We start from the raw sequence: 23,930 nt of genomic DNA on the forward strand, positions 1-23,930 counted from the left end.
GCTAGACCTAAGGTTTATCCCAGGATTGTCCTGGGGTCAAACCTGTTCATCTAGGTGACACCCAGGGGATCCAGTGCTCAGGCAGGGGCGAACCCTGGATGATCCCAGGATAAACCTTAGGTCTAGCTGTGGCCTTCTTCTCCTTTCTGCAGCTGAGTATGAGGAGGCCAAGCCGAAAAGGCTCTTTAGAAAGGCTTAGGCGGCTGAGGACGGGGAGGAACTCTCCAAGGCGTGGATATGGCGCCAGGATCTGTCTGGCCATCCAGTATCCTGGAATTTATTCCAACTCTGGTGTCCTTTCTCTGTCCTGGTTTCCTTTGGTGGCTCAGGCTCGCCCGTCTTCACCACATCTCTGGTTTATTCCAGGTTCCTAAACTCACTGAGGCTGAGAGTATCCCACTCAAAACTCCCTATTTTGAACCCAGCATTACAGACGATCTCTTTGGAGGGGTCATTGCCACCACAATGGAGGTGAGGGAGAAGCTGGTGCCAAAGAGTTTTCTCGAGGGAAGATCCCACATGGAGCACAAGGGGTGTGGTGAGGTGACCGAATCCTCTTAAATAGGATTAACTTTGACAGCCAGAAATGGATCTGCCTGGACTGGGTTTGCCTCGGGAAGAAAACTTGCTCCATGATGACCGTGAGGCCCCATTAGGCATCAGAAATACATCAAATGCACACACACACACACACACACACACACACACACACACACATACCCCTACCTCCTGGGGTATATCCCACACATCTGCAATCACACCTCCCAAAGCATGGACTTTGGTTATTGAGTGCACATTTCAGAATCCTGAGACGCTTGCCTTTTCCCCTCTTTTTTAAACGGCACAAGTTTCTGGTCCTTACGGCTGTGAAGAGAAGCAATTCATTTGCAAACCCGTGGGCCACGCTCAATGAGCTTTCAGAAGCTAGAATGAGGACAGGGAAGGGGGAACGCAGCTTCTGTGTTCTCCAAACCTCCTTTGCTGTTCTTCCCTTGCAAACGCAAAAGTATCACGCTGCTTTCAACTTCGGGGTCCCCCTCTGGACAACCTCCAGCGTTGCATAAAATCCCGGGGTTCACTTCTTGGACTGCACGCTGCTTCAATAGCACCAGTAACAATAGTGCTGCCCTTTAAACCGGTTGCTGCTTCAAAGAGCCAGCAGTGTTTCCTCCGCAGTTGGGCTGGCCCTGGATATGTTTGGCAGGTAATCTACAAATGTAGTTTTGTGGGCAAATTCTGTGCACACCAACCACCCTGTGCACATAACAAGAAAGAACAAGAAATAGGTACCATATAATTTGTGGCATGTCTCTGTTGCAATACCATTCCCGGGGCGGGGCGATGGTGGTCATAATTAACCAACCCTTCAACTTTAGCTAGGAAGTTCCTAGCCCAGGGCTACCATGTGTTTCAGCTTCAGAGGCCTCTGGCTAGGGGCATGCAACATCAGTCCCAGTGACTGGCTGGTAGTATGAAACTTCTGGATTGGCCAAGCTTAGTAAAAATATCAGGAGCCTGGGCATTTGCCTTTTCTTGGTCAACAGAGCAGGAACAACTGTGCTTTATTATCCAGCTTCCAGTTTGGGATGCTCCCAGATCCAGGTCCCAGCTTCCAGTTCCAGCAACTGATCTCGGGGATACGGGGCTGCAGCGATCCAGGCACAGCCCCTGGCCCAACCTAAATTTCAGTGTTGTGGGAGAGGTAGGAACAGGAGAGGCCACTGTGAGTGAATACTTTCTCCCATCTGTTTGCTCCCCTCTGCAGGAGGCCCCACGATACCACGAGCTGCCGACATTGGAGGAGCGAGAGGCAGCAGGCGAAGCTGGAGCCGGCCTGGAGGATGAGTATTTGGACCAGATCAACCCCATTTACGATGCGCTCTCCTTTACGGCCAACGAGGATGAGACAGCCCTGACTCCCATGGCAACCGACAAGGCCTTTGTCATGTCCAGGGCCATGTATGTCTGAGCCTGTAGGTTGAACCTCCAGCTGCGGTCCAGAGAGAAGGACGCTGCTCATGGGCGTATTTTGCGTCTGTCCTGGATTGATGCTGCTTCTTTGCCACTACATCCCGGTTAGCTGCCAGGCTCTGTTGTTTTGGAATCCTGATTTTCACGTGTGCCTTAGATGGGCGGGAGCACCCCTTGCTCAAAACAGGCCTTGTAAATTCCTCCATCATGCAGGAAGAAGTGACTACCCCTCCCAAGCCTACAGTATGCCAAATGTGAATAGTGCCTTCTTGGATTTTTCATTCTGGATCTTTTGAAGTGGGCCTGCCGCCGGCAGTGGCCTCAGTTCCCAACCTCCCCCAAACTTCAGTAGGTCCTCTTGCCAACTTCTCCTGTCCTGACTCTGAGCCCATATATATCTGAACATCTGAGGTACGAGGCTGAACGCTACTTAGTCCGTTTACAATGAGGTGAGAATCCTCAAGAAAAACCAAGAACACTCCCAAAGTGTGGATGCAGGATGCAGGTCTAACTTGCAGCTTAGCTCCCATACTATGCTGATCAGGTTTCTCCTAAAGCCAGTTTGAGGGGGAAGAAGTGGATTTCTCCGTCCTCCTTCTGCTCCTACATTAACTTCTCATAGCTGGAGGTTGTTGGGTTATCTAGACAGGAAGCTCAAACTACACAGTGAAACTCTTCCTGGACCTTGCCACTTGAGTTTGCAAGTGGGAGATTGCACGATTCATTTCCTGCCCCTCCCCTGCCCCCAAAAATCCCAGACACAGAAAATTAGCAGATCAAGGCGAAGGTTATGCTAGAGGCCTTCTCTCCAACAGCTGGAGAGAATCTTTCAGGTGGGGCAAGATTCAATGATGCAGCACCTTCCTCCACCTGAAGTCTTCTGAAGTGGCACAATCCAGGAACAATTTTACAGCCCCAGATGAACTGTTTGTCTGAGACCAGACCCCACAATTCAGCAGGAAGGCTGTATGGCAAGAGCTTGCATTAGATGATCTGCTGAGAGCCTCCCCTGTTTCAGAAAGAAGACATTTTCCTTGGGGCAGGGAGGTTGGCGTAATGAACAACCTACCGACATGATTTCCCCATAGTTCTGTTCCAGGCTCCGGTCACTACTTGAATTTTGAAGCTGTACCCCAAGAGTTTGGATGCCGCCCAATTGAGTTTGGGTCTCTGGGCTCCTGAAAATGTGAAAAGTTTTTGGGTTGTTGTTTTTAGCTTTTTAAAAATATGTTATAAAATACGTTGACTGAACCATTCTAAGGTATGGTCTTCGTACACTCTTCCACTGCTGCTGTTTTCTGTGGATGCAGGTACAAATTGGCACTGTGGGATTTTGAACACAATAATGATTATTTTATACTAGCTGCACCAATCCTACTAACTCCCTGAATCTCAGGGTCTGGGGGAGGGAATGATCTATGCGCTCAATCACGCAATGCCTTTTCTCCACTGCCCGTTTATGTGCCTTTGCTTGACACTACTGAGTGGTTGAATTTCAACGGGGACAGAAATGGATTTTTTTTTAAAAAAAACCTTTGTATTGATGTTATTTCATAAAAAATAAATATTTTTCAACTGCGTGTGGTGGCAGCAGCATGGTCTGTGGGTGGGGAGGGCCAGCACAGCCGTTGTCTTGCGTTTTGGTGCTCACTCTCTTTTGTACGGCATTGCAAAGCTGCTTGGGAGCTTTGGCCATTCCATCATACCATGGAAAGCAAATACCAAAACTCACTGGCCTGAGACTCCATGATGTGCAATCCCAAGAAGGTTTGGGAAAATTAAGCGGGGAAGGGGGGGAATGTACACATTCCATGTAGTACTTTTGAAGAGGGACCAATTCCTATCTCCAGTCATTCTCATTACAGATATATGTCAATGTCTATACAATTTCTCAAATGTACAGTGGCGCAATGTGAGTTTCAAGGTCCCCCTTCAATAAGGTGACCCTATGAAAAGGAGGACCGGGCTCCTGTATTTTTAACAGTTGCATAGAAAAGGGAATTTCAGCAGGTGTCATTTATATATATGGGGAACCTGGTGAAATTCCCTCTTCATCACAACAGTTAAAGCTGCAGGAGCCCTGCCCTCTTTTAAATCTGGCCACTCTAGTATAGCTCCTGCACTTTAACTGTTGTGATGAAGAGGGAATTTCACCAGGTTCTCCATCTATACAAATGACCCCTGCTGAAATTCCCTTTCCTATGCAACTGCTAAAGATACAGGAGCCCAGTCCTCCTTTTCATATGGTCACCCCTAATTTCAGTGGCTGTATTTTTGTACATCTTGGGCTTGCTAGTTTTGAGGGAGAAAGTGGAGCCTAGAAACCACCCACATGTTTCTATGGTAACCGTGGGCGCCAGGAAGGGGCGGGACCACAACCAGCGTCCTTTACTACAAAGATGGTGCCGTTCATGAGTCGTCGTCGTCCCCGCTTTCTCTATGGTTTTCTCCGGCTGCGCTAGCCCGCAAACTCTGTGGTCGCCGTGATGCACTTCGGGACGGCCACCTGACCTTGCCCCTGTTCTTCTCAACTGACCTTGCGTACTTAGCTGGGCACTCCGCCTCTCATTAAAAAAATTAACCAATAACTAGTCGGCAGAGAGCCGTGTTCCCCGCCCTATTTGAAAAACAGCCAATGAAAATGCGGCGAGGCTCCGTGCCAGCAGGGGAAAACCCACCAATAGGCGTTCAGAGGCCAGATTTATTTCATAATCCGCCCAATCAGGACGGCTGGCTCGGGTAGCTCCCTAGGTGTGCGCGCGACCAATAGCAACCACCCTACGGAGAGGAAGCGGTGGGACACGGGCAGGCCTGTAACCCATGAGGTCTCGGAGAAGGGGCGTGGCTTGCCGGGGCACGGGCCAGTAGCGTGGTGGGTAAGCTTGAGCAAGGGCGGAGTTGGAGGCGATGCGGGCCAATGGCGGCAGTGAGGGGGCGGGGCCTCCGGACAGGCGGGTTCGGGTGTCTCCCGGCTCCAGCCCTCGCTGCTGCTCCTGCCGCCGCCGCGTGAGTGTAGCGGGGAGAGCGGGCGGGCGAGGCTGAAGCGGGCGGGCGGGCGGACAGGCCTGTGGGAAGAGACGCGGCCTGCTGGGAGAGGGGAGAGCCCGACATGGCCGGGGAGGGAGGTCGGGGCAGGCAGGCGGCCGGGCGGAGAGCGAGGGAGGAGTGGGGGAGGCGAAACCAAAATGGACACTGCGGCGGGGGAGGTGGGTGGGTCGGTGGGTGGGTAGGAGGAGCTCCGGGCAGAGGGAGGGAAGAGGCAGCCAGGCCGGCCGTCCCTCGGACCCCGCTGGCCATGAGCCCAAGCCGCTAGTCCCTCGCGTTGAGCCAGGGGTCAGCAACTGGCGGCCTTGGTGCAGAGTCCGGCTGCTGCTGCTACTGCGCGTCTCCTCCCGCCTCCAGGCTGCAGCTGGGAGCCTCCTCCCGAGCAGGCTATAGGGCTGCTTCCCGGAGGGAGGGGCTTAGAGGCAGAGCACGTGCTTCAAGAACAGGCTGGATCAGACCCATCTAGCCCAGCATTCTGTTCACACAGTGGCCGACCAAGGGACCCACGAGCAGGACACCGTGCAACACCACCCTCCCACCCATGTTCCCCGGCAACTGGTGTATACATAGGTATACTGCTCCTGATCATGGAGGTAGCATACAGCCATTAGGACTTGCAGCTCTTGATAGCCTGCTCCTCCCAAGGGTTTTGTCAAACCCTCTTTGGAAGTCCTGGTGGCCATCACTTCTGCTTTGCATGCAGAAGGTCCCAAGTTATCTTGTCTGAAACCCTGGAGAGCCGCTGCCAGTCGGTGTCAGTAGTGCTGGGCCAGGTGGGTCAAAGATCCAACTCTGTACAAGAGTTGTTTGAAACAGGAAGTGTTAGCAAGTCACCCTGTTCCAACCTGCCCAGTCACTGAGGTCATCAGAGGGCACGCTCCTGGTGTTTCCGCATGGGCCTGCGGCCCCATTGCAATCCACCCGGAGAAGAGCCTTCCATGTGTTGGCCCCCTTTCTGTGGAACCCCTTGCCTGTGGAGGCCAGGCAGGTGCTGACATTGTGTTGTTTTTGGTACCTCCTAAAGCCTTCCTTGATTGATCAGCCAAGTTTTTTTGTGTGTGTTCTTTTGGTTCTCTTTTAAAAGCAATAATAATAACTTCGTGTTTATTCTTTCTGTCTTTTAATCTTTTACTGTCCGCTGCTCTAGAACCTATGTAGATGTAGAGGGGTACATAAATGTTGTATATAAATAAGATATTGCCATATATATATCTGGAAAAAAGACAAGTGGGCCCTGAGGAAGGAAATAATTTTTTCAAAATGCATTGGGCTTATTAAAGTTTTTTTCTGGAACTTGAGAACATTTTCTTTTCTGTTTCTCACTCGGTGTAAGGCAGTGTTCTATGTTACTATGTTGGAGCCTGATATGGCTACTGGTAGTTGTAGGAAGCTGCTTTCTACTGAGTTAGACAGTTGGTCCATCAAGCCCAATGCACATATGCGGAACGGTAGCAGCTCCCTGGGGCTTCACACTGAAGTCTTTTCTTGCCTATCTGATGATGCCACTGGGGATTAAACCAGGAACTTCTTGCATGCAAAGCATGTGTTCAGAGTAAAACTATCGGGGGTCTCTTTGAGCCTATGACTGCTAGCAGTTAACAAATGGTGGATTTATGCCAGTGGTCATTTGGCAAATCTGCACTCATGCATGCACATGTGCACATATGCTAGGTACTAACCCAGAAGCAAAAAGAGGAGTGTGGAAGAAGCAACATCTCTCAGTAGGGCTTCAGGTGGGTTTGAGACTGTGGCCCAGAACCGCTCCAATCTTCCCTGATACTCCTTTTTCGTAGTGGCTGCCTAGCAAAACCGGTTACTGAACAAAATTAGCAGCCATTTCTTCTGGAACAAAGCCTTGCCTTGCTGGAGGGATCTGATGCAGAGGGGGGTTCCTGTACCTTCTGATGGTTGTGCAGAAGGATTTTTCAGGTGCAGTTTGTCATGCACAGGTGTGCAAAAACTGAGACCTTTATACATTTCAAGGCATACAGTCTACCACCGAGCCATGGCTGCTAACGAGGGGGTGAGGCATCTCTGGGGGAATCTGCCGCTTGACCAGCACTTTCTTTCCTCTTTCCTAGTTTCTCACCATGGGCAACGTCCTGGCTGCCAGCTCCCCGGCACCGCCTCCTGCAGTGCCAGGACCAGGCTCTGGCCTGGTATCTGTGCCACCTGGTTTCTCTATGCCCCCAGTCAGTGGGCTGGTTCCCCCGGCACAAGATCGCGCCACAGAAGACAAGTGTGACCAGCTTCCCAACCCGGGCACCTTTGAAGAGTGTCACCGCAAATGCAAAGGTAAAAAGCTCTCCAGCACCTGGCAGCACCTAACACGTGGGACACTCGTCCTCGCTCCAGAGCGTAAAACACGCACACAGAAGTGCATGCTTGTGTCTGATGCAGAAATTTCAGATTGTTAAATGTATGTTTAGTCTTGCAAGATGTTTAGAATATAACTTTCCCTCTGATGTGTTGGCAGTAGTTCTGCACTGTGTTCTGATCCTGGGATCCTTTCTTTAATGGCATTTATTTTTTTACATTCATATCATGTAATATATACACTTATCTGAGCCCCTGTTTTTTTTCTCACTGTTTCAGAACTATTCCCCATCCAGATGGAGGGTGTGAAGTTGACTGTGAACAAAGGTCTCAGTAACCACTTCCAGGTAACTCCTTTGAATTTACAAGCCGTTTGAGAGAGTCACTTCTGGGACATCTGAGGAGAGACTGGCTGCTTTCAGCTGTAGCAGCAAGTCATGTTTTATGGAGATATGCACGAACAGTTGTAAGCTCTGGGCTGCCTCTCTCACTCCTGTGCTCAGAAGGGGAGGAGATTCCTATCCTGAGCAGTGGCAAACCATGGTTGGCTTATTTAGATGCAAAACAGCCAACCATGGTTTGCTTCAAACCAGAGAGGGAGTGAATTACACAGGACGGTGCAGGCGGAGTTCCAGGGACCTGTCAAGCTTTTCCATGTATTAATCTGTAACGTATTTTTTTATTTTTAAATATTTTGTTTTATATAGAACAGTCCCCTAACAATTGTGGTTTAAACAGCTGTTACAGAAAACTTGGTTAATACAATATAGCTTGCACTCAAGTATGTGTGCACGGGGTTGCGTTTTTGGGTATGAAATGGATAACAGTTGTTGTAAAAGAAGCAGTGGTACGGCCGCTTCTAAAAAAGCCCTCCCTGGACCTTAATAATTACAGACTGGTATCAAATCTTTCATTTTTGGGCAAGGTGATTGAGAGGGCAGTGGCCTTCCAACTCCAAGTAGTTTTGGATGATACAGATTTTCTAGACCCATTTCAAACCGGCTTCAGGGCGGGATACAGAATTGAGACAGCTATGGTCGCCTTAGTGGACGATCTCCGCATGAGTATTGACAGGGGGAGCGTGCCCCTGCTGGTACTTTTGGACCTTTCAGCGGCTTTCGATACCATCGACCATGGTATCCTTCTGGAACGCCTGAGGGGTTTGGGAATCGGGGGCGCTGTGCTGCAGTGGTTCTGGTCCTACCTCTCAGGTAGATTCCAGATGGTGATGCTTGGGGATAGTTGCTCCTCAAAGAAGGAGCTGTTGTATGGCGTACCACAAGGTGCCATCCTATCCCCAGTGCTGTTTAACATCTACATGAAACCGCTGGGAGAGATCATCCAGAGGCATGGGCGGGGTGCTATCAGTATGCTGATGACACCCAAATATATTTCTCTATGCCTTCAATAACAGCATCAGCTAAGGATAGTGTGTCTCCTCTGAATGAATGCTTGGAGGCGGTAATGGACTGGATGAGGGGAAAAACTGAAGCTGAATCCAGACAAAACAGAGGTGCTTGCTGTCAAGGGCTCTGACCTAGGTTTGGAGGTGTGTCAACCAGTTCTGAATGGGGCTACACTCCCCCTGAAAGACTGTTCACAGTTTGGGGGTGCTCCTGGATCCATCGCTCCAAATGACAGCCCAGATAAACGCGACGGCCAGGAGTGCCTACTATCAGCTTTGGCTGATATGCCAGCTGCGCCCCTTCTTAGAGTCAGAAGACCTAAAGACAGTTGTGCACGCGCTGGTAACCTCAAGGCTTGACTTCTACAATGCGCTCTACATAGGGCTACCATTGTACCTAGTTCAGAAACTTCAACTAGTTCAAAATATGGCAGCCAGGTTGGTCACCAGTACATCTAGGGGTGAGCATTTTACCCCAACATCAAAATCACTCCACTGGCTGCCAATTAGTTTCCGGGCAAAGTACAAAGTGTTGGTCATTACCTTTAAAGCCCTAAATGATTTGGGTCCAGGTTACCTGCGGGATCGCCTTCTCCCATACAGTCCGCTTCGCACACTCAGGTCCTCTGGGGAGAACTTACTTCAGTCAGCCAAGACTAGGCTGACGTCAGTTTCCCAGAGGACCTTTTCTTCTGTCGCCCCTGGATTATGGAACGGTCTACCGGAGGAGATTCGTAATATTAACTCTCTCTGTGATTTTAAGGGAAAACAAAACTAAGGCGGCTAATTAAGGCGGCTTTGAAGACTAGCCTTTTCCGGCAGGCCTACCCAGATCAATGTAAAATCAAGAATTTTTAAGATGTGTTGATTCCTTTACTGATGTTGTTCCCCGCCTCGATCCAAAGGGAGAGGCGGGTAAGAAATAAATTATTATTATTATTATTATTATTATTATTATTATTATCATCATCATCATCATCTCCTAACAGGGTGATATCGCTTTCTTCAGTTTTGTTTTCCCTTTAAATGCAGCTGTAGGGGACTCTCAATTTTGATCAGAACAGTCAAGCAGAGAGAAAGATGTTTAACCCTTTTCCCATTCCATTTCCTTTTATCTAACCACCCACTTTCCACAAAAGCTTTTGTTAGCCCCCCTGTAGACCTGATAACAACTTGAGAAGGGAATTTTGGGGAAATTTCATAAGGGTCACACCACTTTAAAATTCAAATCAAAAGGTCTGTTTTCAGCCCTTAATCATTTTTGCAACTACGTCGAAATACTTGCCTGTGCAAATGTTACCTGCCTGCCCAGGCTTGTCTGTGTTAATAATTTGTGGCACAGCAGCCTACAGGACAAAAGGAAAAACTCTTAATTTACAAAACACTGTGTGGTCACCTGGAGGCACTCTTTGCTCACCACAGCTGAACAGGTGCTTGGTAATTAGAATTCAGGTCTCAGCAGTCATTTCCCTGAGTCGGTGGGTCTTGCTGCTGTTTCATGCCCTTCTTGTCTTCCTCAGGTCAATCACACGGTGGCTCTCAGCACAGTCGGCGACTCCAATTACCACTTTGGGGTGACCTACGTAGGGACAAAGCAGCTTAGCCCCACAGAGGTAAGTTTGATGTATGCTGTTTTTGTACATCTTGGGCCATTTAGGACTTGGTTTTGTACTTTTGTACATCTTGGGCCATTTAGGACTAGGGATCCATTCTCATCTGCGTTAGGGACGCCTTCTCCCATATGAGCCTGCCCATTTGCTAAGGTCATCATCTAGTAGTCAGAAGAGTGGCTATTAAAGACAGGGTCTTTTTCATAGTGGCACCAAAACAGGGGAATAACCTCCTTCTGGTCATTTCCTTGTGACCTGCTCTTTTCATTTCAGTGCCAAGTTAAAAATTTATTTGGAAGTGGTTTTAATGACAGATAGCCAAGGCTCCTTTCATTGCTGCTATTAGTTTGGATTTTAAAAAAAATATCATTATCTGAATTGCATTTTATTTTATGTACTCACAATTGCTACATTTTGGGCTGTACCGACAAAACACGGGATATAAAGACTACAACTAAACAAACTCCTTCTCGTTGACCCACAGGCCTTCCCTGTGCTCGTGGGTGATATGGATAACAGCGGCAGCCTCAATGCACAGATCATTCACCAGCTTGCAAACAAAGTTCGCTCCAAGGTGGCCTTTCAGGTACTTATTAATGTGCTGAGCTCTTCACTCCACACCCCACCCATATGGGCTCAACTGCCTGCCTTCCCTGCTGGGGCATCATGGTCCATGTTGCATCCAGGCCCTTTAAGCCACGGCTTACATTGCTGGCTTGTGACTAGTTCAGTCTTGTAAATATTCACCCTTTTAGTCTCCTGTGGCAAGCTAGAATCACCTTTAGGTGACCAAAAGAGGATGCTTTGCAAAACATCCCTTTTTAATTTTTTTAAAAAGACCACAGATGTTTAGCCACTGGTATGTGCAGGCAAGTGGGCGGCTACGGTCTTCCCCAGCAGTTGCTGCCTGGAAGTTTTGGATTTTGACTCCCATTAGCACTAGCCAGCATGGCCAATGATTAGGAATTGTAGCCCAAAATATCTGGAAGGCACCAGGGTAGGAAAGTCTGGGGCACTACCTTCTCCCTACCCTTTAAAATTGGTGCTGGAGTGTATCTCGGACGTATTTAGAGGGAAACACAGGAGAGAGCGTCCAATTTGTGGAAATTTCTGCTGCCTGATTGCTGGGTGCATCTCTGTTGCTGAGTGGTTTACCTTTGACTGGCTTTAAATTAATCCTTCCGAACAAGGTAGAAATCTAATCTATTTCCCCCTCCACCACTTCTGCCCTTTCCCCTCTCCCTCATATCCCAGACGCAGCAATCAAAGTTTGTGAACTGGCAAGTGGATGGCGAATACCGGGGCGCAGACTTCACTGCAGCCGTCACGCTAGGGAACCCCGATATTTTAGTGGGCTCAGGTGAGACGGCTCCCTCCCTCTCCTCCTTCCCCTCCCCTCCCCTCCCTGTCTTCCCAACTGGGCTGGCCTTTGACCCAAGTCGCTTGACTCTCCTGAGGGTCCTGTTCATTTGGGTAGAACATCCACCTCTGAGGTGCTGACCCACCTCCTCCTCTGCTCCACAGGGATTCTGGTGGCACACTATCTACAGAGCATCACGCCTTGCCTGGCGCTAGGTGGAGAGCTGGTGTATCATCGCCGCCCAGGAGAGGAAGGGACCGTCATGTCACTAGCTGGGAAATACACAGGTACTGTGGCGTTACCCACATTTCTATTCCCTTAGGTATGTCTGCGTGAGTATGTCTAGAGAGTGTGGAATGTTGGATTGAGTGGGTGTGGCTGGTGATGCTGTGGAAAGGGGGGAGGAGTCTATACAGAGTGCCCCAAAAGTAGGTATACAGTACCTCCCATCAACATTCTAAACAACTGTATACTTACTTTTGGGCCACCTGGTATATGCGGGAGCTGAGTGGTTTGGGAGTTCGGTTGGTGATTGGGTTTGGAGGGGAGATGTGTTTAGCTGTGTGATTCCTTGTCAGGAGTTGTGTGAGGAGTGAGTGGAAATAAGATCATAGGGACTAAGGGTTGTTGTTATTAGATTTGTTACTACCAGTATTCTTAAGAATAGGCAAGAGTTAAATATTTATTTATTATTTATTAAATTTATATACCGCCCCACAGCCGAAGCTCTCTGGGCGGTTTACAAAAGTTAAAAACAGTGGATATTAAAAAGTATACAAAATTTAAAACCATCAAAAATGTATAAAAACAACACTTTAAAAACAGTATCCATTTTAAAGAACAACAGAATTCGAAGGAACTAAGAACTGTAAACAACAATAAACATTTTCTTTATTTTGCTACCATAAAACCACGTGTCAGTTTGGCTGTGTCTCCTGCTCTGTCGGTTTATAAATAAGCACATTACATTAAACCTTCAGCCTGCTATATTCACAGAAAAGCCTTTTCCAAATCTCCTTAGCTTTTCCCTCTGCTCTAAGGGAAAGGTTATACTTTTCTTTTTACCCTCTTCCTCAGGTATTTAAGTGGTGGTGCTTAGCCTGAGGGAGGGGTGCGCGTCAAAGCCTTGAGTGTGAGGTGGCGTCGTTGCAGGTACCAACCGGATCTGCGCGAATTCAGGGCTGGCTTGTGCTGCACTCTTTGTACTCTGGTGGGCACAGCTTGGTACGGATGTGCGCGTGTAGAGCTGGGCTTCTCGCTCAGAATGGAGCCAGAAAGGATTTTATTTATTTACTTCTCTCTCCACAGCACCTAACTGGATCGGTACACTGACAATAGGGCAGGCAGGAGCACACGCCACGTATTACCACAAAGCCAGCGATCAGGTAAGTCGCCTTTGGGCGATTGCATGTGGGGGAGGAATAAAGTTGAGTTCATTGTCTGTCTCACCTGTTCGTTTCATGAATTGTGAGCACACACACACCCCCATGCTTGAGAGCTGAGATTTGTACTTTTCCAAATTTTGCGACACAATTCTCCACTCCCCCCACCCCCAAAAAAAGTACCAAAATAACCATTCTAGGGTAAAATGCATGTAGGATTCATATTTTGTGAACGTACGTCCTTGTTTAAATGAGAATTGTCGTGCTGTTTAAAAAAAACGAATTCGCTTTGCAAATTGTGGAAACGGCACAGACTGGCGAATGAATAGAGGCAAGACTGACGTGGGACAGAAATGAGCTGCCGCTACCCTTCGTTTGGGGCTTCAGTGGAGTTCTAGCCTGAGTGGGGTCCAAAGGCAGTGCAGGATCAGAGGCAGCGTGTCTCTGAATACCCGTTTGGGTTGGTCTATTTATTTATTTATTTATGTATTTATTTAAGCACTTTTATTTTGCCGTTGAGCCGAAAAAGCTCTCAAGGCGGCTTACAGAAATATTTCTTAAAACAGTCCCTGCCCACGGGCTTACAATCTAAAAAACATGACACAAAAGGAAAGGGGGTTGGGAGGGAAGAGGAAAAAAAAAGCAGCAGCAGATTCCGGCACTAGATTCTTAGTTGCAATGTTCAGCAGCTGCTTCCTTTCTCTCCCTGTCTAACAGCCTCATATAGATCAAGGCACGATGGAGGGAGGCCTGACTGCCGCTTCCTTTCCCTGTCTGATGGCCTCAGCAGCGACAGTTGTTGGCAGGAGGGAGGGGGCTCTCGGCTGGAGCCCGTCATTTGCCTTCACGTCCAGCTTATGGGCTTGCCAGAGGCGTTCGATGGGCCACTGTGATAAGCACAACGGTGGACTAGATGGGCCTCTGCCAGTGTAGTTCCCAGTTTAGCAGGGTCATTGGGCAAGACACCCCCATGGCCCCTGTCCCTCACTGCATTGGCCTTCTCTTGTTCCTCGTCCTCATCACTTGGCAGTTAGAGAGCCAGGGAGCCAAGCAGGCAGTGGGCATCTACTGCTCTTCCTACACACCACCTCTGTGGTCTGGGCCAGAGCGAGTGGCAGGTGTCCAAGGGGAGACCTGATAGAGGTGTACAAATAGATGCACGGCGTGGAGAATGTGGATAGGGAGACCTTTTTCTCCCTCTCTCAAAATACTAGAACCCAGTGGGCTCATCCCATGATGCTGATGGGTGGGAGATCCAGGACAAATAAAAGGAAGGACTTCTTCACACAGCGCAGGGTTAAATCGTGGAACTCCCTACCACAAGACGTAGCCATTTGGATGGCTTTAAAAGAGGGTTGGATGAATTCCTGGAGGCGGAGGCCATCCATGGCTACTAGCCCTGAGGCTTGTGTGATATCTCCAGTATTCGAGGCAGTAAGCCTGTGTGCACCAGTTGCTGGGGAACATGGGTGGGAGGGTGCTATTGCACCATGTCCTGCTTTGTTGGTCCCTGGCCGATGGCTGGTTGGCCACTGTGGGAGCAGAGTGCTGGACTAGATGGACCCTTGGTCTGATCCAGCATCAGGGCCCTTCTGATGTTCTTACAGGCAGGCTGCAAGGGTGAAGAGGAGGCAAAACTCCAGGGGGCTTTTGTCAGTGGGCCCCTGCTGTGTGGCAGGCCCCCGGCAAGTGCCCAACCATGCCGACTCTTGATGCCTTTGGTCTTCCAATCTAGTGCAACTCTTTTTTTGTTATTTATTTATTTATTTATTTAAGGATTTTTATGCCGCCATTCAGCCAAAAAAGGCTCTCACGGCAGCTTACAAAAGTATTTCTTTGGGATACCCTCAATAGTGTTAATCTGGTACTAAAGGGTTCAATATTAAGCCATGCCGCACCGTTTATTTTGATTACGTAATATGTAGTTTTATAAAAAAAATAAGATTCCTGTTTACCTTTTTGTCTGTGGTGATGAATGCCGTGTTTGTTTATTTTATTTATTTATTTATTGCATTTTTATTCCGCCCAACAGCCAGAGCTCCCTGGGCGGATAAGCTTGGTCACCCACTGGGGTGCTCCGGGCCTGTTTGGTGCAGGTTCTGAAGTTAAGCAGGGTGAAATTTACAGATCGTGCCTGAAGCTTAGCAAGCGGGAGGTTTGCTTTAGTTTGCTGCGATACCTTTTCATCCCATGCTCTTAGCCCTGGGCTCCCAGCACAGATGGGCCTTGGCTGGAAGTGCAGGTTGTCGACAGCCATGGTTCCCCACATCTTCCATGGAGCCTCACGCTCTTCCTCTCTCTCTCCCCCCTGTCATCTTCCAGTTGCAGGTGGGGGTCGAATTGGAAGCCAGCACCCGCATGCAGGACACAAGCGTCACGTTTGGGTACCAGCTGGACCTTCCCAAAGCCAACCTGCTCTTCAGAGGTACGACATCAATCTCCACCCCAGTTCAGGCAGGGAGCTTAACTGGCGGGGCGGATAAGAGCTGTACGAAATGAAGCCTGGTGTGGTGAATGTGGAGAGGGAGGCGTCCCCCCCCCCTCTCAAAATACTGGAACCTAACAGGGTCCTCCCATGAACCTGATGGGTGGGAGATTCAGGACAGATAAAAGGAAGGACTTCTTCACACAGCGCCTAGTTAAACTACGGAACTCACTACCACAAGATGTGGTGATGGTCACCCATTTGGATGGTTTTAAAAGGGGGTTGGATAAATTCATGGAGGCGAAGGCTATCCATGGCTACTAGCCCTGATGGCTAAGTGCAGCCTCCAGTATCCAAGGCAGTAAGCCTGTGTGGGGAACATGGGTGGGCGGGTGCTGTTGCACCATGTCCTGCTTTGTCGGTCCCTGGTCGACAGCTGGTTGGCCACTGTGTGAACAGAGTGCTGGACTAGGTGGACCCTCGGTCTGATCCAGCAGGGCTCTCCTGATGTTCTTGTATTTCTTGAGAGCTCACGGCTGCTCCGTTGCCGTTTCGTTGGAACGCGCTCTTCCGCCCTGACCGTGTTTCTCCTCCCCTTCTCAGGCTCCGTCGACAGCAACTGGATTGTGGGGGCAGCGCTGGAAAAGAAGCTCCTCCCACTGCCGCTCACGCTGGCCATGGGCGCCTTTCTCAACCACCGCAAGAACAAATTCCAGTGTGGCTTTGGCCTTACCATTGGCTAATCCCCGCCCCCTCCTCTTCCCCACCTGTTCAGTGCAGCTCACGCCCCTTTGTCCCTCCCACTTGCGTCCGCCCAGCGGTGGCGTCCATGGGGCGTGGGGGGGGGGAACCCAAAGAGTGTCGTGGGGAGGGGAGGCAGGATGTATTGAGCAATGAGTCTTCCCCTCCCCTCTCTCTTTCTCACCCTTCCTCTCACCCGCCCACAAAGAGCAGTCAGCTGGTTCTCAGGGAACTTGGAGGCAGGACTCTGTGTGGGGTTTACGGCCAGAGCTTTCTTCCCGGAGGGCCCTTTGACGGAAGCAGCTGCTCGGCCGGCCTGCTGCCACTAGAGGGGGGTGTTGTTTTGGGCCTGGGGGAAGCAGGTGCGTTCTGACGGAATCTACGGCCGGTAATGCAACGCAGGAGGTGGTAGGAGCAGCACGAACCCCAGGGCCGAGCATGGGACGATGGTTCCTGGACCCGGACCCGGACCGGAGAGCTACATCCCTCTGTACAGTTCTCCCTCCCTCCCTCCCGCCCCCGGTTCCCTTATTTCTTTCTGTTCAGAGAGAAGCATCCTTCCCTTCCCATTTTCTTTCTCTGGCCCGGAGGGACAAGTGCTCCTTTGACGGTTTTGTAAAAGTGCCCAAGCGGCCAGTCCCAGCCTTCAGGGCCTTAACTCCCACCACCAGGAACCATTTGATCCTTCCTGGCACGTGTTCCGAAGCCCAGACCTCTTAACCCTCCCTTTTTTCTTACCTCCCTGTTCCATTTTTTTTCTTTTTTTTTAAAAAAAACCCAGTGTTTTTGTCTTGCTGCTTTTCCTTCAGGGTTCCCCACTGCCTCCCCTTCTCTTCACACACATGCGCACCCCTTGCTGCTGCTGCTGCTGCCAGCAACAGGTTTTGCAGGAAGTATCTTTCTGCTTCTGTATCTGCTGGATGCATTAGCACCGTTTCCCCCTCCTCCCCCCCCGCCTCCACCTTTACCTTTCATCACCCCACCCCCGAAAAAGACCCCCACCCAATGCACGGAGACGCTCTATGGGACCAGAGGGAGAGAAACACCCACCCACAGCTGCCCAGCGTGCCTGCCACCCCCCCCACACACCCCCTGTGGAGATAGCGGGGGAATCTCTGCATGCCCTCCTTCCCTCTCGCCGCCAGAGACTGAGTGTAAATCATGTTTATAAGTTATGGGAACGAAACGATCTTTTACAGAAGAAAAACAAAACCAAAAAAAAAAAAAAAAAAGCCCTGCAAGGTGAGAGCCGCCCTCCCTCTGCAAAGTTGGGAACGTCGGGTTTCAATTAAAAAATGCAAAAACATCTGCCACCCTTCTTCCAGCCTTTCTCTGTCTTTTTTTGGTTTGTTCCTGCTCCCTGTCTCACAGGGTGGCAGCGCAGAACCTGTTTCAGCGCAAGTTTTGAATCCCGTTTCAGAGACGTTCGCAGCGGCTGCATTCCAGTAGTGGACAGGGCTCCAAATGCCAGTGTATTTTAGCTGAAAAGTTCTCACTGCCGGTAACTAAGCCTTAAGAAAAACATTTCGACCTTTTAGAAAGGGAGAAGAAATATGTCCAGCTGCTTGAACACTGAAACGCTTGGTGGTTTGGGGAACGTGTGGACCTGGAGGAAGGGACTAGGGCTTTATGGGGAATTCAGGGAGGCTGGATTGGGGACCCTGGAGGGCTGGTTCTGCATCCTTGTCGTAGAAGGTGGGTTGACTGGAGCTTGGTTCCAGGCTTTTCCGTAGCCACTTGGATGTGGCTCAGAAGTATGGAATGCAAATGGCCCTGCTTTCAAATAAGAGCTCCTGGAGGAGAAGGCTATCAATGGCTACTAGTCCTGTTGGCTAAGTGCAACCTCCAGAAGCAGTAAGTTGTTGGGGAATATGGGTGGGAGGGTGCTGTTGCACTATGTCCTGCTTTGTTGGTCCCTGGTTGACCCCTGTGAGCAGAGTGCTGCGCTGGATGGACCTTTGGTCTGATCCAGGAGGGCTCTTCAGATGTTCTTGGTGTAGCCTAGTGGCCAAAACCCAAGCTGTGATCTCCCCATTCTGACCTGGTGCCTGCCAGGAGCTTCATAGGCCAGTGTGGTGTAGGGAGGGGGCCATAGCTCAGTGTGATAGAGCATGTAGGTGGCACATGGAAGGTCCCCGGTTTGATCCCCTGCTTCTCCAGGTGGGGAAAGGAAAGGAATCCCACCCTGGAGAGCCATGGCTGCCAGTTAGGGTTGGTAACACTGGGCTAGGTTGACTGAGAGTATACAGCAGCTTCTTATGTTCCTAGTTGCACTAACAAGAAGTCGGTACAGGGGTGAGCCCTGTTTGCATGGCGTTAGACCGGGCTAGTGGTCATGAGGAACATCCCCACGGAAGAAGGATGTGGTGCAGCAGCTGTCTGCAGACGCCCTCAGGAGGAAGTGAGAACTATCTGGCCTCCCGCGTGTCCATCCATCTGTCTAGACCAGCTGACTCAGCCCAAAGTAACCCTGCAGTAGCTGCCTTTCACCTAGACCCTTCAAAATTGCCTGCTGAGACTCTCTCTGGCTGCCTCACGCTCCCACTTGCCAGGCTGAAGGCCGCGGCTTTCCTCGCAGCAAATGCAAGCTAAGTTCTGAATGGTCAGGTCCAGCCTGGTCTACAGCAGGGTGTTAAAAGTGGGCGAAAGAATGGACCTTGCATGCCTTTAAGCGACGGCTAACTAGCTGGTTTTGAACTGGTGGCTCAAGTTCAATTCAGTGGTGGAGCTTCACATGGAAAGTCCCCAGTTCAATGGATGTCTGGTGTTAAAAGGTTCTTGAGTGACGAGTGGGAAAGACTCTGGCTAGAGGTGATGGGGATTGTAATTAACACATCTGGAATACAGGAAAGGCTGGATCAGCGGTCTGATTCAGCATCTTCATAAGGATCAAATAATGTATTGTGAAGTCTAGGCCCAAGAGGTGCTTTGAGGATCCTGAAAAGAGCAGCCTTGGCTTGAACCTGCTGGTTAATTTTGTTGGATGCACAGCAGAGGTGATTGTGTGAACTGGGTCATTGTATCCGTTTCAACAGACCACAACAGTTTATTTATTTACAATATTTATGTACTGCTCAACTATCTTAACAGATTCCAGAGCGGTGAACATAGGTATAAATAGTAAAAGAAATTAGATTTACAAAGCAAATTAAAATTGTTCAATTTAAAAACAGGAACCAGAAAAACAGTGGCTAGTCAGTTGAAGAAGGCTTCTCGAAACAAGTTGTTTTCAGGAGGCGCCAGATGCAGGTCCTTCCAAAGAGAAGGGGCCACCACACTAAAGGCTCTTCTCCGGGTGGACTCTAATCGGGCCAAAGGTCCATGTGGAACCACCAGGAGCAGGCCCTCCAATGACCTCAGTGACTGGGCAGGTTGGTAAAGGAGAAGGTGCTCTCTCAGTTGTATTTCTGTTTTTATAGATCGTAGGAAAGCCGCTGACTGCTTCCTCTCCCCCCCCCCCCGCGAAGTCAAACTCTGCTGACGTTTGACAAAAAACAAAGAACATTTTGTTGTTAAAGATAGTCCTTTTTCAGCTCAAGCTTGGTAGAAGGAGGAAGCAATCAAACCCTTCTCATTTGTCCTAGAGTCTTGTCTTGACAAGACAAGGTTTTGTTTTTTTAATCCCCGTCTCTCTGCTGTTTGTAGATGGGATTCACCGAAGGCTTGGTGATTTACTGGCACCAGCAAACTGCTGTTTTTTAATCTTGCATAGCAGACTTGTAAGACCAGAAGCTAAATGAGTAAAGTAATAAAAAAAGTAAAAAATAATATATACCGGTAGGTGTAATAGTTTAGCTGCCTTCTGCAAGTACTGCATGGGCTTAGGCCGGCTAACTGCTAATTGCCCCTTTGATCGCTTCCCGTAGACTCCCTTTCTCCAGACATTATCAGTAGTAAGATACCCTTTGCTTCTGAGACTTCCCCGCTCCCAAGGTTTCTTATCCACATCACCAGCCAGCATGGAGTTCTAATATCTCAAGCCGGGCAAGGTCCAGGAGACCAGTTTTCTGAACAGGAGAGGAGGATTTTATCCCCATGTTCATAGCAAGGAAGCAGCATATACCAACCCCAGATCAAGAAGGAATTAAGATTTAAGGGTCTGGTGTGGTGTGGTGTATTTATATTGGTTTAGAACAGGGACGTGAAACTCCCTGTAATACAGGCCCACCTGTAATCCTTATTTGATTTCTTGCTTTCCAGTGTTTTTCCTCCCATTCTGAAAGCTTGAAATACCTTCTCCTAAGGCTCATTTACTGCCGGTGAGAGCTTTAAGCTCCAGTATCCGAGGCAGTAAGCCTGTGTGCACCAATTGCTGGGGAACATGGGTGGGAGGGTGCTGTTGTGCCGTGTCCTGCTTTGTGGGTCCCTGTGTGAACAGTGCTGGGCTAGATGGACCCTTGGTTTGATCCAGTAGGGCTCTTCTTACGTATTTTTGGCCTCACCTCTTTTTACCTTAGCCCCCCAACCACCGGAATACACCCCCTGAGAGCTGCTCTGATGTTAATTTGGGGGCCCAGACTGAAAGGTTTAACAGCCCTGGTCTAGACTCTTATGTTGTATGTGCAAATGTCCCCATTTTACAGATGGGGCTACTGAGGGTGTGCGCCGCACAAGGCCATTTATTTATTTATGTATTTATTATTTATTTATTACATTTTTATACCGCCCAATAGCTGAAGCTCTCTGGGCGGTTCACAAAGGCCATCTGAGTGAACCCCTTCCTGTGCTTGAACCAGAGGCTCCCGGCCCCGAAGCTGATCTAAACTGGAGCAGCGTGGCTTCCATTTACAAGGACAGAGCAGTGGGGAACTGGGCTGGAACTTGCAACAACAGTTGTAAAGTGGAATTAGTTTAGTTTCTAGCAGCTGTAAAGTGGGATTAGTTTAGTTTCTATCGGTTAGAAAGGAAAGTGAAGGGCTGGACTGGACGTTAGACTACTTGATTTCTCTCCAAGTTGCAAGAGGACAAAGAGCCTGGTAAAATGGAGAGCGCTTATGGGAAAACCAAAAATGGATTTGTGCATGAGACCTCAGTTCTAAAAGTATGAGCTTGGCCACAAAGGCACTAAGTCAAACATCGTTTGGTCCTGTTCCCAGCCACTATTTTGCACATGCCTTCAACATCCTAGTAAAAGGACTAGCATTTCTAGCATGCCTGATGTTTGTCTATCCCTGTTATAGTAGTTTCCTGTAGTCCTGGAGTGTGGAATATGGTTCATATTAGGGGTGTGCACGGACCCCCAGCTCCTCTTCGCCGCGGAGCTCCGGCTCCAAATCGGAGCTCCGCAGTGGAGGGGAGTGGCGCCAGGTAAGGCCCCCCTCCCTCCTCTCCCTTACCTGCAGAGCCCGGGGGCCTTACCTGCGTCCGTCCGCGGTCCCTCGGCTTCTTCAATTGAGCCCTTGGCTCAACCAGGAAGTCTGGGCCGCAAGTGCTCAATTGAAGAAGCCGAGGGACCGCGGATGGAGGCAGGTAAGGGAGAGGAGGGGGGGTTACCAGGCCCTGCCGCTGTCGCCGCAAGGGTGACAGCGGCAGAGCCCGGTAAACCCCACTTACCTTTCTTGTGGAGCTCCGGATCGAGGCGAAGGACCCGCCTTCACCTCGATCCTCTTCGCAATGCTCCGCCGGCCCCCCAATCCTCTTCGCCTCCGCCTTAAGGGTAGGCGAAGCCCCCCGCTCCGCTCCTGCTTCTCCGGTTCGAGGAGAAGCGGAGCACAACCCTAGTTCATATGATGTTTGTGAGTCCTGTTACTGCAGCCTTCCCAAACTTTTTGAGTCAATGGGGCCCATTTGGAATTTTGAGAGAGTGCTGTGGGCGCTCTCACAACATGGCTTCCATGAGGCGGGCGGCTTGCCCAGTCATGCAGTGGTGGGGCAGGAATGATTCTCAGAATGCAAATGGATAAGACTAAAATACAAGTCGCTTGTCCAAGAACCTAGGCGCAAGGCAGAGGTGGGTTCTGACCCCTGAAATGCAAAACCATTCTTTTGAACCCAAATAAAGATGGCGCTGGAATGCGGCACCTCAGTTGGCAACATGGCAATCTCCAAGTTAAATAAAACATCTTAAGAAATACAATAAAAATCAGGAGAGGCCAAGAGCCTGGCCTGTGCCATTAGAGCTGACCATGACCCCGTTGGTGCCAGTGGTCATTACGTTGGCGACCCCAGTACCACAGCATTCACTGCCACTACCATGATGTAACGCCCACTAGCTTTGATTAGATTTCCTTTTTAACAAATAGACAAATTCGTGAAGTCTCTTAGCAATGATGGCTAAATTGAGCCCTCATGGAGTAAGGCAGGGAATAATAGGTGCTGGAGACAAACACACATTCCTGGCATTTGTGCCCTTCTTGTGAAGATCATTTTGATTATCCGAGGTTGGTCCTTCGTTCTCATACGACCTGGGAGTTGTTTTGTTCTCATTTGCACTGATTTGTGGTTTGCTTGGGAGGGCAATAGTAGGAACGTAGCCACCAAAAGAGTTCCCAGAATGCCCCGCAGCATCTCGTAATCCCACAAATGTGACATTTGTGGGATTACGAGGGGGCAAAAATTAGCTTTCTGTTTAGTGTTTACCTCTCCCTGCACCCGCCACTATTCCTTGGAGGGTCAGGAGTAGCTTATTTGGTGGTGGGGTGTCTCTGCATCATGCGCGGCTCAAGGCCACACCGGCTTAGGTTTATCAAGCAATACTCAACTGTTGCTTGGGCCTCAGTAGCGTATGATGATCCGACAGGAATGCTGCCCACCCAGGCAAAAGGTTCTTCTTTCCCACAGCTGCTTTCACATTCCAGAGTTCCTCAGTATTGTTGGTAGCTGTTTTTCTCCCACACACACAACATCCTCGTTCCAGTTGGAGGCTGAACCTGTACCAATTGCCTCCCAGTCCTTCCTGGGAAAGGAGAAAATAATCTACTCACAGTTTGTTACCCATGGGTCATTTGATTGCGCAAACTGAGCCATTGACCTGGTTCGCATGACAAGACAGCCCACCATGACTTAATTTACCTGCGGGGGCTGTAATGTTGTGCTGGGTGCCATTTTTGCACAGCCCTAATCTAACTCTAAAACAAGCCATGGGTTATTTGAGGGTTGTCTCAAACAGCCCCTTCCGCCTGGGTTCACATGACGCAACAAGCCATGGCGAGCCAGACACCTGCCAGGCACTATGCAAAACGTTGCCTGCGGGCACCCAGCATGGTGCAACATCCCCTGTGGATAAATTAAGCCAAGGTGGGTTATCGTAACAGGCTAACAGGCTAACTGCCTGTTACTGTATCTCTGCTGTACTGATAACACTGTTTACAGAATTACAAAGTTCAGAGGGATCCTGCATCTCTTTGCAGTCAAAGGCACTGGGTTGTAAGAGCCCCCTGAAAGGTCATTCAGACCATCTTATTATTATTATTATTATTATTATTATTATTATTATTATTATTATTATTATTATTACTACTACTACTACGCTCATGGTGGTTTTTCTAGACCAGCCTTCCTGAACCTGGGCTGCTCCAGATGTGTTGGACTACAACTCCCAGAATGCCCCAGCTCTGGGGCATTGCCAAGTCATGCTGTCTTTTATGGATTCAGGAATTTCCTGACAATTGAGCATGTTTAAGTATGACTGCTTTCTGGACGTTGGCGTGGATTATTATTATTTCTATACCACCCC

General features: G+C 49.4%; 2 protein-coding genes across 3 annotated transcripts in view; both read left to right on the forward strand.

Annotated features, from left to right (window-relative positions):
- Positions 1 to 3,494, forward strand: part of NECTIN2 (nectin cell adhesion molecule 2) — a 98,133-nt gene extending 94,639 nt beyond the window's left edge. The window contains exons 8-9 of one of the 2 annotated variants that reach the window (XM_063140022.1): positions 367 to 471; positions 1,766 to 3,494. In XM_063140022.1, the coding sequence (XP_062996092.1) occupies positions 367 to 471; positions 1,766 to 1,969 (309 nt within the window). In that variant the 3' untranslated portion in view covers positions 1,970 to 3,494. The remainder of the gene's footprint in view (positions 1 to 366; positions 472 to 1,765) is intronic. The other variant, XM_063140024.1, reaches the window with a different exon arrangement.
- Positions 3,495 to 4,896: 1,402 nt separating this feature from the next.
- TOMM40 (translocase of outer mitochondrial membrane 40) lies at positions 4,897 to 16,356 on the forward strand. Its single transcript, XM_063140025.1, has 10 exons — positions 4,897 to 4,977; positions 7,098 to 7,311; positions 7,612 to 7,679; positions 10,258 to 10,350; positions 10,832 to 10,933; positions 11,602 to 11,707; positions 11,872 to 11,994; positions 13,016 to 13,092; positions 15,412 to 15,514; positions 16,118 to 16,356. Exons 2-10 carry the CDS (start codon positions 7,107 to 7,109, stop codon positions 16,255 to 16,257), a joined length of 1,017 nt encoding a protein of 338 aa, XP_062996095.1. The 5' UTR covers positions 4,897 to 4,977; positions 7,098 to 7,106; the 3' UTR covers positions 16,258 to 16,356.
- Positions 16,357 to 23,930: the final 7,574 nt, after the last annotated feature.

This window comes from Elgaria multicarinata, chromosome 13, assembly GCF_023053635.1.
Source record: "Elgaria multicarinata webbii isolate HBS135686 ecotype San Diego chromosome 13, rElgMul1.1.pri, whole genome shotgun sequence".
Lineage (NCBI taxonomy): Eukaryota > Metazoa > Chordata > Lepidosauria > Squamata > Anguidae > Elgaria > Elgaria multicarinata.

Bases quoted from the DNA above. Each gene is read 5' to 3' on its own strand.
- TOMM40 (XM_063140025.1), top strand. From the start codon at position 7,107: ATGGGCAACGTCCTGGCTGCCAGCTCCCCGGCACCGCCTCCTGCAGTG. The intron at 7,312-7,611 runs GTAAAAAGCTCT...TCACTGTTTCAG, and splicing joins GTGTCACCGCAAATGCAAAG to AACTATTCCCCATCCAGATG. The intron at 11,995-13,015 runs GTACTGTGGCGT...CTCTCTCCACAG, and splicing joins ACTAGCTGGGAAATACACAG to CACCTAACTGGATCGGTACA.